The sequence below is a fragment of the Oenanthe melanoleuca genome, chromosome 5 (assembly GCF_029582105.1).
Source record: "Oenanthe melanoleuca isolate GR-GAL-2019-014 chromosome 5, OMel1.0, whole genome shotgun sequence".
In the NCBI taxonomy this organism is placed as follows: Eukaryota; Metazoa; Chordata; class Aves; order Passeriformes; family Muscicapidae; genus Oenanthe; species Oenanthe melanoleuca.
This window is the reverse complement of record NC_079339.1, coordinates 34053050-34065489: the sequence shown is the minus strand read 5'-3', so window position 1 is coordinate 34065489 and position 12440 is coordinate 34053050. Positions and strand designations below refer to the sequence as shown.

At 47.2% G+C, this 12440-nt stretch overlaps 1 protein-coding gene and 1 long non-coding RNA gene across 2 annotated transcripts; one reads left to right on the top strand and one right to left on the bottom strand.

Annotated features, from left to right (window-relative positions):
- Positions 1-529: 529 nt before the first annotated feature.
- Positions 530-3123, bottom strand: FOXG1 (forkhead box G1). Its single transcript, XM_056492828.1, has one exon. The coding sequence runs from the start codon at positions 2881-2883 to the stop codon at positions 1507-1509; it is 1377 nt and encodes a 458-aa protein (XP_056348803.1). The 5' UTR covers positions 2884-3123; the 3' UTR covers positions 530-1506.
- Positions 3124-4228: 1105 nt separating this feature from the next.
- Positions 4229-10295, top strand: LOC130254373 (uncharacterized). Its single transcript, XR_008840693.1, has 3 exons — positions 4229-4806; positions 5163-5310; positions 6637-10295. It is a non-coding gene; the product is annotated as an uncharacterized LOC130254373 (long non-coding RNA).
- Positions 10296-12440: the final 2145 nt, after the last annotated feature.

Genomic DNA, 12440 nt, shown 5'->3' with positions numbered 1-12440 from the left:
GTACCCACATATACACATCCTTTGCTAATATATCTCGAGTCATCACAGAGACAAAATAAATTTCTTTCAGGAGGATAAGTCTTCAAATGCATTTCAGAGATTGCAGGAAGAACACGTACCTATACAATAATGCACCTTGGCCTTTTTCCCAATGTGTGCTTATATACTTATATTGTATATGTATGTATGTATATATGCATACATATGCAATGCTAAGCATTTTCAGCGCAAGTCAGATTTTAGTAAGACACCCTACCTCCTACAAACAAATTTTAAGCAGACTTTATAAGAGTTCTGCCCCAAAATGGACATAAAAACAGTGGCAATGGCGTTTGAATAAATACCCTGATCCTTTACATTTGAAAATACTGCAGTTAAAGACAGCATGGGAGGGGGCGGGGGGAGAAAGAAGGGAGCATGTGAAAAATGGTGGACTGTGCAATAAGCAGCGCTCTGATCTCACTGTAACTTTAAAGCCTATGCCACATTAGGATTAATAAAAGAGACAAAAAAACTATCAAGTATATATGAATTTAGCCTATTTTTTTATTTCTGTGTGTTCATAGTAAACATTTTTGTAAGTGACAAACACGGGCATATGACCACAGTATCACAATCAAGAAATTTTAAGACGACATTAACAATCACTCAAATTTATGCGGCTTTTGCGCAACACAGGTTACATATTTGCAAGGTTTACCTATAAGTACAATAGGTATTAACATTTCACTACATTTAGAAAAAAAATAAAGGTGACCTGTTAGTGACCACATACATCAAAATATACACAACACAAACTGAAGGCAATCATTAATTTTGTCCCCTTCTGATTCATTTGAACGGGCAGTGCTGCAAACTGAAATAATGTTGCTGTTTTTTTAAATTACTTCGTACACTGAGTGCATTTTCTAAAACCCAATCTTTGGTCTAAAAGTAAACAAACAAACAAATGAACAAAAAGAAAAAAAAAAAAAAAAAAAGCAATTCGGTAAAAAATAAAATAATAAATGGCCAAAAGTAGATCTTGGGCATTTTTCAGTATTAATTCTGCTTAAATACAAATTATGTTTTAAGATTTTTTTTTATAGTTTTCATAAATTTAGTGGTTTGGTTTGGTTTTTTTTCTTTCAAGGTCTGCACCCACCGACATATCCATGATAACTTATAATACTGCAAACATGGAGAATCGGGCGGCTTTTAGTGATAGACTTATCATATTTGAGTAAAAAATTGCAAAAGCAGTCACTATTTAGATACACATTCTACTATAATTTTGTCTTCCAAACTTCATAGTCTACAATGCAATCTCCCCACATTGCACCTTGCTGACACTCCTCACCTTGGTGGAATAATAAACAACCCTAAAGACTGAACAAACGTACAGAAAATGGGGGACTTAATAAAAAATACCTGGACTTTTTTGTTTTGCTTTTTTTTTTCCTTTTAATTATCATTTACAATGCAAATGTGTGTAAAATGTTCACTTACAGTCTGATCCCATGGATGTTAATGTATTAAAGGGTTTGAAGAAGACCCCTGATTTTGATGTGTGAAATAATCAGAAAGTCCTCCGGAAAGTCCCGTTGTAAAACTTGGCAAAGAAGGTCTTAAGGACTCACAGGGGAGAGTGGAGGGCGCCTGTGGCGACGTGGAGGAGGAGGCTGCCCTGGCCGTCATTGAAGTGCTGCTTTGAGAAGTCATTGAAGGGTGAGGAACATGGGGGAAAAAGTAACTCGTCTGTCCTGCTAGGAGATTTACAGAGCAGGGGTTTAGGGAATAGGTGCCGGAGCAGGGAACTGACAAGCCACACGGCACTGAGGCGGCCAGAGCTGCTGCTGTGAGGTGATGAGTGGCATAAGGTATCTCTCCATTGACTAGTCTATCAACACTTAACCCATTAGACGTGGAAAAGGAGTGGTTGTTTCCCAAGGAGTTTTGAGTCAACACTGAGCTGTAGGGCATGGGGTGGCTGGGGTAGGCGGACGTGGTCCCATTGTAACTCAAAGTGCTGCTGGCCCGGGGGTGGTGCAGGGAGAGGAAGGGGGACATAGGCCAGTACAAGGATCCTGCCCTATCCATGAATGTCAGTCCGGTGGAGGTGAGCCGGGCGCCCCGCTTAAAGGCCAGCTTGGCCCGAGAGGTGGTGGAGCGCCGGCGGAGCTTGCCGGTGGTGCCCCCGATGAAGACGTCGTCGCTGGAGGGGTCCAGCATCCAGTAGTTCCCTTTGCCGGGGTCGTCGTAGTGGCGGGGCACCTTGACGAAGCACTTATTGAGCGAGAGGTTGTGCCGAATGGAGTTCTGCCAGCCCTGCTTGTTCTCCCGGTAGTAGGGGAAGTTCTTCATGATGAACTCGTAGATGCCATTGAGCGTGAGGCGCTTCTCGGGGCTCTGCCGGATGGCCATCATGATGAGCGCGTTGTAGCTGAACGGCGGCTTCTCGTACTTGCCGTTCTTCTTCTCCCCCTCCTTCCCGCTCTCCCCGTCCTTGGCCCCCTCCGCCGCCCCCTTCTTCTCCTCGGCCGCTTTCTCCTTCTCCTCCAGCTCCGCCGCCGCCGCCGCCGCGCCCGCCTCGCCTTTGCCCGCCAGCATGTCCGCCTTGGCCACCTCCAGGGCGCCGGAGGCGGCGGCAGTGGGGGGCGGCAGGAGGTGCTGCCCCTTCTCCTCGTCCTCCTCCTCGGCTGCGGCCGCTCGCTGGGGCTGCTGCGGCGGCGGGTGGTGGTGGTGGTGGTGGTGATGGTGGTGGTGATGGGGGTGGTGGCTGTTGTGGTGGCTGTGGCTGCTGTGGTTGTTGTCGCTCTGGACGGCTTCGGGCACCAGGCTGTTTATGCTAAAGGAGGATTTCGGCAGCATTTTCACTTCCTTCCTATCTCCCATGTCCAACATCACACACTAGTCTGAGGGGGAAAGTTGCGGCGGCCGAGGGAGCTGCGCGCAGGGCGGCGGAGGCGGCGGCCGAAGCGGCGGCGGTGGCCGAGGCGGCGGCGGCACCACCGGCGGCGGTGGCGGCGGCGGCAGCGCAGTTGGACCGCAGTCTCAGGCGCTGGCAAGTCATGTAGCAGGACAGGAACCGCCAGGGAGGGAAAAAATAATAGTAATAATAATCGCCGATCAGAGAAAAATCAAACCGAGCCGGAGCGGAGGAAAAAAAAAAAAAAAAAAAAAAAAAAAAAAAAGGTAAAAACGGGAAAAAACCCTCTGAAACCTTAAAAAAAAAAAAAAAAAAAAAAAAAATAGCAACAACACACAAACAGACAACACACACCAAAAAAAAAAAAAAAAAAAAAAAAAAGCTACTTCATGGTGCCCGGTTCCCCCGGCACGGCAGCGCAGGGGGAGGCAGGAGGGAGCAGCAGCCGCCGCGGGCCGGCGCGGAGCGAGGCAGACGGGCGATACAGCCCGCCCCGGCCGCAATTAATTTCAGAGCTGCCGGCACGCACCGGGGCTGTAAAACATTTTTTGGTTTAACCTTTCCCACCGGCCGCCCAATCAGGGCCGGCGGCGTGCCCGCGCGTCTGCCCGCCCGCCGGCCAATGGCGGCGCTCCGCCCCGCCCCGCCCCGCCCCGCGCGCCCCGCCCCCGCCGCCGCCGCGGCTCCCGCCGCGCACGGATACCGGCGCAGGGGCGCATCACCGCGCGGCGCGCGCCCCCCGCCCCGCGCCCCCCCGGCCGCCGCCGCCGGCACAAATCCCCCCGCGCCCGACAAGTCGCGCCCGTCCCGCGGCGGCGGGCCCGGCCCGGCCGCCCGCCCGCTCCCCTAGTTCCTCCGGCCGGCTCGAGTTGCCGCGAGCCGCTTTGCCCCTTCCTCTGGCGACGAAGGAGGCGGGGTGGGAGGCCGGGTGGGCGCAGCGGCCGCGGCACACCGGTGGCGGCGGAGGTACTACTTTGCGGATGCCGCCGAAGTCGCCGGGCGAGTTTATTTTCCCAGGCCCGGTTATTCCTGTTTGTTATTTTACCGAGGGAGAAAACAAAACAATCGTCCGGAGGGGACGCAGGCGGCGGGATGGGCCCGGGCTGCGGCAGCGGCCGGGGGCCGAGCGCCGCTGCCCGCGGCCTGCCGGGGGAAGACGGGTCCGTTCCGGCCCGCTCGGGCCGCTCTCCGGACTGTGAGTTGGGAGCTCGGCAGCGAGCGGCCCATCTCCCCCGCTGCTGTCGCCCCGTGTCCCCGGCGGCCGAAGCCGGGCTTGGCGCTCCCCTGCCCGCCGCTGCCCTTGCGCGGCCCCGGAGCCACGCGGGAGCCGCCGGGTCCGGCCGCCTCCTCCGCGGCAGGGCCGCCTGAGCCGGCCCCGCGCAGGCCGCGCGTACAAAATAAATGTTGGTATTGGTAGCCCACGAAATCGACACTGCGGCTTCCTGCCGGCCCGGCCCGTGGGCCTGGCCACGCGTCTGAGTTCCGCGGGGTTTAGTTTTGCTGAGAGAAGGGATAGGTTGGGCGGCACCGGGCCGGGTGCTCCAGGGGCCGGGAAAGGGTCTGGCACCGCCGCTTTCCACAAGTATACGCGGTGATATAGGTTCGGGCTCGGGTTGGGTATTAATCGTCCACAGCATATCGTTCTTTGCTGTCAGCACAGGAACAAAAAAATCAAGCGGAAAACAAAACGAGATACATCGCGCAGCTTTCTTATTCGGAAAGGAGAAGGGGAAATGTAATGGACAGAGAGCGTGCTAATCTCATTCAGATCAAAGCTGTAGCAAACGTCTAGCACCGCGTTAAGCTGCTTCGCGTTCGTGCTGGAGGAAAAGATGCTCCGTAGAAACAATACGTGAAGCTCAACCCCAGCTAAAATAATTTATCCCAAGGAAATTCAGGTTAGAGCACAATGCAATGAATGTAGTTCTGTGCAGACGTGCGTTTTATATATGTGTTTGTGTATGTGTGTGTACGAGGGAGGGAGGAAAAGCGAGTGTGAGAAAGAGACAGTAAATAACGAGGACAAGTAAAATGGACCGGTAATAAACAATTGCAATTGGGGATGGCATGAACTCTGTGCATTGGATTAACCTCGAATGACCTTACCACAATTGTATTTATTTAACCAATTTCATAACAGGTTGCTACTGACACACACACACAAGTTAATGATCAACAACTACTCTTTTTTTCTTTTATTTGTTATTTGGTTTGGGATTTATTTATTTATTTATTTATTTATTTTTTTTTTTAGAAATTCAGGTTGTTTGGGTTTTTAAAATCAAGACAATTTATAATTATTTCGTTTCTCAACACTGAAGTCAATGTACGGGATTTCTTGAAGAAGAGTGCAATGAGGAGGATATTATATGATTCTACCATGGCAAGGGGTAAGAGGAAAGGTAAGCTTCCTGCATATGATTATGATTATGATGATCATTAACTAATATGTGTCATTACGGTGCACTAGGATCCCATTAGGGTGGCTGGGCCCAGTGCGTTTTCCTACTCGGTCTAGCATGTAATGATTCGGTGTAACCAGATTCTTGAGAAAGGACAGGTTACGTAAACATTTACTGATGTGGAGTAACTATACTATTTGTACTCTGATATGCAGGAAGGAAAGTGTTGATTAACACAGAAGAAAAAAAAAGCGAAATTAGCTGATTGCATGCTCATAAGTGCAAGCTGTCATTGAACTGCTTTTAAAATAGACACAGCTGGGTGTTTGTGTTGAAAAATTTCTTGTGTTTTTGCTAATACTGAAATAAGCATGATTTTGTATACCAAACATTTTCAGATCATTAAAATTTGTAATCTGTGCTGGTTTTAAACACAAAGAAAAGAAACAGATTCATTTCGTTGTAAAATTTGCTGATATTATATTAACTCAATCAGGTCTGTACAAATGGTGTATTGTGCCTTATCAAATCTCTTTGATCCATTTAATACACAAAGTGCCAAACGTGTGTATTGTTTGTTAACATTGAACGTTTTATTCAAATCCCAGCTCTGTAGAGAACTGGAGGAGTTCTTGTTTAATGTAACACTGACATTGCCTGTTGAAATTTTAATGCCTTGAGGTGTTTCTTAGGTCAAAGCTGCGTTTACTTTGTGTTGTGATCAGGAATGAAAATGTAGCAGGGGAGAAAATAGAAGTTTTATCTTTTTTGCATTTCTGAGCAAAAGGCTAACACCACAAGAGAGACACTTTAAAAACATTTGATGATCTAGATTTAACCTTCGGTCATTTGTCACAGATGCGGAACAAAACTCTGTGCACAAACTTAGGATTTATATATTTTTTTTTAATGCCACGGATATACAGTTCTACCAAAAAAGGAAATGTTTTGTCCAATATGTAGTACATATCTTTCTAAATCCATGAAGATTAATTAATTGTTTACAAGAGAGAAAATGATATGTAAGAGAAGCCACGTCAGTTATAATTTCTGCTGGACTTTAACTTTCGAGTCCTTTTTTTTTTTTTTTTTTTCTTTTCCCCTTCGGCAGAAAATGTACCGTTTATAAAACTAGACCTATTTACTTTGAAAATGCAGGAGTCTTACTCTAACGCCAGTTCCTTCTTGAGCTCTGCCCCGAACACGACTCCACTTCAGTGGTACCTTTGTGCGTTGGGGCACCGCATGAGCGCAGGGTTGACGGCTCAACTCTGGCTAAGCCCGAATTCTCTTAAGAAAGTCCCTCATGGCAGCATTTTCTAATAGGGGAGGTTTTGAGGAATGTTTGGAAGAGAAGCTTGTGCGTGGAACGGAGGCGCACAGCCCCAGCCCTGTGAATACGGGTGCGTGTGCAGAGGGGAGCCGGCTCTCTGCAGAGTGTGAACGATGCCTCACCTGCATGCTCGTCGACGCTGCGGGTCGACCGAACCGAGCGGCGGGGATGGGCTGAGAGTGTCCAGCTCCGGGGTCAGAGTGGGGCTGAACAGCAGAGCAGAAACCTCCTGGCTGAAGTGCCATTCAACAGCGATCTTCGTACAGCACTTGGGTATAACTCGTAGGGATACTGTTTCAACCACATACTGTTCTCCCCCCATGCCCTCCCCCCTACTTTTTCTTTTTTTTTTTTTTTTTAATTTTTATTTCGTTTTAATATTAAAGGCTAAAGGAAGAAAATACTCTCTCCAATGTATACACTTAATGCATATAGTGTACTTCCCTTGCACCACCCCCAGCTTCAGTCTTCAGTCCCCCTTCACACGGGTATAGTGACTCTGTACTCTCGGGCTCTTTCAAGGCGGTTAAGCTGCTAAAATGTACTGACAGCTTAAGAAATGAATGAGGTTTTTTTTCAGCCATGAAGAAAGGGTATTTAATAACCACGCTTCGATGGCATCATGCTTCCATGAAACGAGTCTGGACACTTCGGTTTAACAATCAGTAATATCACATTCGGTATAGTAAATGCCTCCATGTACTCTTATATAATTCTATTCCCCCTTGACTATAAACTTGCCGTATTTATTCCAGGTTACCTGAGGCAATTAAGGTAAGGACTGCTCAGCAGATACTGATACCCTGCTGCTAAGGCATGGCGAATGGGGACGGAGCAGTGCGCTAACAAAGAGAAAGAGGTAGTCAAACATTTTGAAGAGGGGTGAATGGGACTGAAGGTGGACGGATGAATGGAGGCAAAGAGGGAGAGGAAGAAGCATTCAATGGTCCAGACTTCTCTCCGCATTTGTAGATTTAAGTTTAGGAATCCGCCTCTAGCCAGCTTCCAGTTAATCCTCAACAGCTTCTAGTGATTAGAAGTTAGTCTATTTAGCATGCTATATCCTTCTTCCATGGGTTTTAGTTACAAGTTATACGATTAGGATTGCGAGAACAGTAGTGAACTAAACTTCCCAGTAAGAGGTCTTCACACCAGGGAAGTGTTACTTTGCTGCAGCAGCCCTGCCTCGTCAGTCATTAGGAAGCTGCAGGTTGTCAGAGGCTTCTCTTGCGCGCACACAAGCGCAGACACACACGCGCGCACACACACAAAACCACAGCACTAAAACTAAATTAAGAAGCCGATGATTAAGACAAGCGTCTACGAGGCCTGTCATTTCAGCATCCTTCCATCATAACATTGTGGCACTAAGAAATTTGCTTGAAAACCCTGGAAAAAAATGTCTATGGGAGAGCCTCGTGTTTGAGGCTGTTAATATCAAATATAGACTGGGAACTGCCTCGGATGCAAGATAGTATTCCGCAGAGGAAAGGAGCACTGCAGAGACCTTGGTGCTATCTGCGCACTCCTGAAACTCTGGTAAGTATCTCTCCCTTCTATTGCAGCAGGTATGCACTGTGTAACTGTAACTGGACCGGGTTTGAAATCCGCAGCTATGTTCCCTTCGGGGAACTCCCCCTAAAGATAAATCTGTAATGAAAGGTCCCTACCGGATGACTAATGGGTATTGGCACTCGGTGCCCCTTTAAGGAGAGCAGCACATATTGTGCCGGAGACCTTGCAAGCACACTTTAAATACAAACCTTTTAAGTTTCCCTCCCATGCATACACATCCCCGTTGTTTTCGGGCTAGCTGTTGTGTCTCTCCCCCCTCCCCCCCTTATTTAAGCTCTCTAGTCTTCCCTCCCCCCACCCCATTCAGAACTAATTGCTCAGTTGCTTAAATGTTTCAAAAAGAGCTAAATTTCTCCATCCGATGATCTTTTGAGAAGCTGCACTGTACCATAAGGAACCGCCAGCAGGGCACTGTATACCTTAGAGGAGCCTGCGCAAGTAGGGGAGAGGTAGCGTTAAAACAATGACATTAATAAACTAAGTGCACCGAGTTCCCCTCCTGTTGAACTTCAGGGAGTTTCTTGGGCGGGCAGAGGTTGAACGGGGAACGTCGAAATGGGAAACAATGGCTGTAGGGGCCAGAAAGCTTCGCTGGTGTCGTAAGCGTAAAGCAAGACAGAATAGTGACAGAAAGAGATCCGAGTAAACATTGGAGTATACATTTCCCACGGCGACTACGCTGAGTGGAGAGGTCTGAATTAAATCGCCTTAATTAAAAGCTGAAGATTTTATTTATTTATTCCTGTAGCTGTAGAATGCCATCCACAGAAAGTCTATCTGGAGAGTGTAGAGCATCTATTAGATTTATTCTGCCACTGCCAGAATTTTTCAGAACAGAATATTTTTATACTCACTGCCAACTTGAAGACCTGCAGGTTTTTAGGTCCTAATTATCGCTATTATTTTATATGCCAGTGTGCAGAAAAGAGCCGTTACACCTGCCTAGGCAATAGGTGCAACTGTGTAATGAAAGCTCTCCTTAATTCAGAAATCAAACAAAAAATTAAAATACCCTTTAAGAATTATCCACAGAATTATGCAGACGACGCTAATAAAATGCAAGGGAGAAATGAGCAAGTTAAAGACCTTGTTCTGTTCTCGAGGTTTAAAGGCATAATTTTATATTTTGTTGGGTTTGCTGTTGAAACGTTTTAGGCCGGTGCTTTTGTCGGCGTTGTGATATGGAAGCAAAGAATGTGAAATAAATACGTGGGGGGGGGAAGACCTGGAGAGAAAAAACACTCCAACAAAACAAACTCCCAAGTAGTGCTTGATGAAGACCTCTAGCTGCTCTTTGACTCCTAAGAGACTGTTGCTAGAATATTTTCATGGTTCTGTTGTAAAGCTCTTTAGCCTCCTATAAACATAATCTTTGGCAAATGCCACGTGGATCTGGTTTTGCAGTTTTTCGGTGACTCGAGAGAAAAGACGCCCTTTCCCCCGCTCCACGCGCCCCCCCCTCCCCGGCTTCCACCCTTTCCGCAGCAGAAGGATAGATTCGGTCTCTTTCTCCCAGCGCTGCTCCCGCTCCGCCAGAGGCGTCCGGGCGCGGGGGGGCGCCGGTGCCGGGTGCCCATCCGCCCGTCCTACCTGGCCGTGCCGCGCCCGCCGCTCCGTGCGCCGCGGCCCTGTCCCCGCTCCGCGCCTCCAGCGCGCCCCTCGCCTCGGCCGGGTCAGCTGCGGATCCAATTTTAGGGCCTACAAAAGCGCATCATCCTCCCCTATCCTCCTATCATCCCCCGCCCCGGGGTCCCCTCGCAGCCACAGCAAAACGCCCGGTGTAGAAAGCAAGCCGCAACCGACTGTACACCCCTCTAGGGGAAGGCGTTCGGCAGCCTCGGGGTGAGGGTGATGTCGGCTGTCCCCTGTCGGGGCTCAGGCTCAGGAGGTGCCGGAGCGAGGTGGCCGGACCCGCGCTCGGCAGGGGTCGGGGTGATGGGGCTGGCGCTAGCGCCAATGAGGCTGCTCGGGAAGAGGACCCTGCTCGCTCCTTGGCGTCCTGGCACAAGCAGGGCCCGCAGGATCTGCCTCTTTGTGTAGCTTGTTCTGAACACTTTTTATATCGGGCAGGGTGGTCTCCATGTTTTCTTTCTTTCATTCTTCCTTTCTTTAAGCGGAGGGAGGGGGGGGGGGTGATGGCAAGGGGCTTGTTGGATGATTATAACCGCTACCACTTAGAAATAAGTTTCTTGGGGAAGGGCTGATATCGTACCCTTGATATCAGTGGGTGTGTCCATGTATTATTTTAATATGATATGCCTTTTATATAGAGCTTGTTTTCCTCCTCCCTCTCTCCCCGGCCTCCCCCTCCCCCCCGCTTTGTTTCTGGAATTTGTTTCGCTTTTAAAGCACCAGCACAAACAAACAAACACACAAAAATGACTGGCAACAAGTTAAATCCCATTTGTGTCCCTCCCACCGAGCACGGACCATGCCTCGCTAAAGCCTGGGGCTTGTAGTTTTACCTCGATAATAATTTGACCAAGAAAATGAAGTGGCTGCAGACAGACTCTCCCGGCATTGACGATGCGGAGAGAAAAAACGTAGAAAGATTTCTCCCGGGATGCATCCCTTTGGTGTATTTTCTCCTCTCCATCTTTTAGATGGGGAACTCGCATAGACGCTCACATACACTGAGGTTATGTTTCCTAGGAGTTTTTAGAAAACAGTGTTTATTATAATCGAGCTATAAACGCCATCAAGTAATGAAATCATGCCGTAGCTACGGAAACTTAACAAATAAATAATTTCCATTTGTCTTCTAGTAGAATGTTGTAGAGGATGGCATTACACTTTATTTTCACATTCATTTCAAAACACTAATGAAAGGGCGAAGAAAAGTCTCTCAAGTCGTTGTACACGTTGGAATTAATTAAACGATACTAGTAGTTATTTTTTATTTTTTTCCTGCCTTCCAAGGCGACTTCAAGCTCATTTCTGTGGCTATACTAAAGAGGGAATCCTCAAAAGCAACAAGCTTGGTTCTCACTGAAGGTCGGTATCGTGTCCCGCTAAAGCTTCACGGAAAGCATCCCACAGTGAGCCACCCGCTCATTCCTACGCCTTCCCTTAGTTTTGCCATACACAGTAATGGAGAAAACATTCGTGTTTAACTGTTCTTAAAAAGTATCTTTTCATCCAATCGCACGGTTTGCAAACGATAGTTCAACTTTGTATCTTGTGGTGGGCACGTGTTTTGTCATATGAAATTAACTTGTGAAAGCCTTTGTATCATTTTTTGATTTGTGTTTGTCGACAACGCAGATCATACATCTCCGCGTTGATGGTTGATACAATTGCTAAATTAAAGGCGTGCTTTCGGCTTTGGAAAACAACAACAACAACAAAACTCCAGCCCTCTGAGAGCTTATTCTCAGAGAAACAACCCGAGGAGCAGTAGAACAACTCACCGCAGTATTTTGTGTGTATTTTCGGTGCCTCCATATACTTCTGTATCATTCTGCATCTCTGTTGTCTATTCCTAAAGATAGCCAAGTCACTCCTGGGCTTCTTACCTATAATTGCCTACCTAAAAGAACATACGGGCAGTATATTGTGGCTCTAAATTCTTGGAGGAATGCAATTTGCGTGAGTTTTCCCGTGTCTTTATTCTTCCATGGTAAATACTAGCAACTGTGCTGCTTGTCTTGGGTTTCTATGTTTGAGCCCCAAGAAAACTCCTCAAATCATTGCAATAAAGTCGTCAATCCTTTCTGTGAACACTGGAGATTTTTCTCCTCACTGTTTGTTCTTCTCATTTCCAAGGAGAGCGTGTTGAGCCAACGGTCTGTTTTAGGCACTTCTCCGGACTTTCAGATTTTCAGTCTAAAGCTTTCAGTATGTTGGGACTGAAATAATGATTTTCCACATTTCAAAAGGGACGAGGCTCTATTTATAAATGTTACAGAAGGTTTCGTTACTTCAGGATCAACAAAACAGGAATAGAACTGCAATTTTCAAGAAAATAGGATTTCAAAATATAGAAATAAAAAAGTAGTGGAGATGATGTATAATTCAATCAAATTACAGAAAATTGCTTTAAAATTCAGAACAGTAGCGATCCATTATGTCTCTGTTTTATTAGTGACAAGTACAATTACTCTAAAATAAAGAACAGTGGTGAATATATAATTGGCTGTAATCATGTTAGTGTTTGAATAAAAATGACGGGGACATTTAACACTTTGACAACAAAATGTTCAGAAACAACTTATTTATTCAA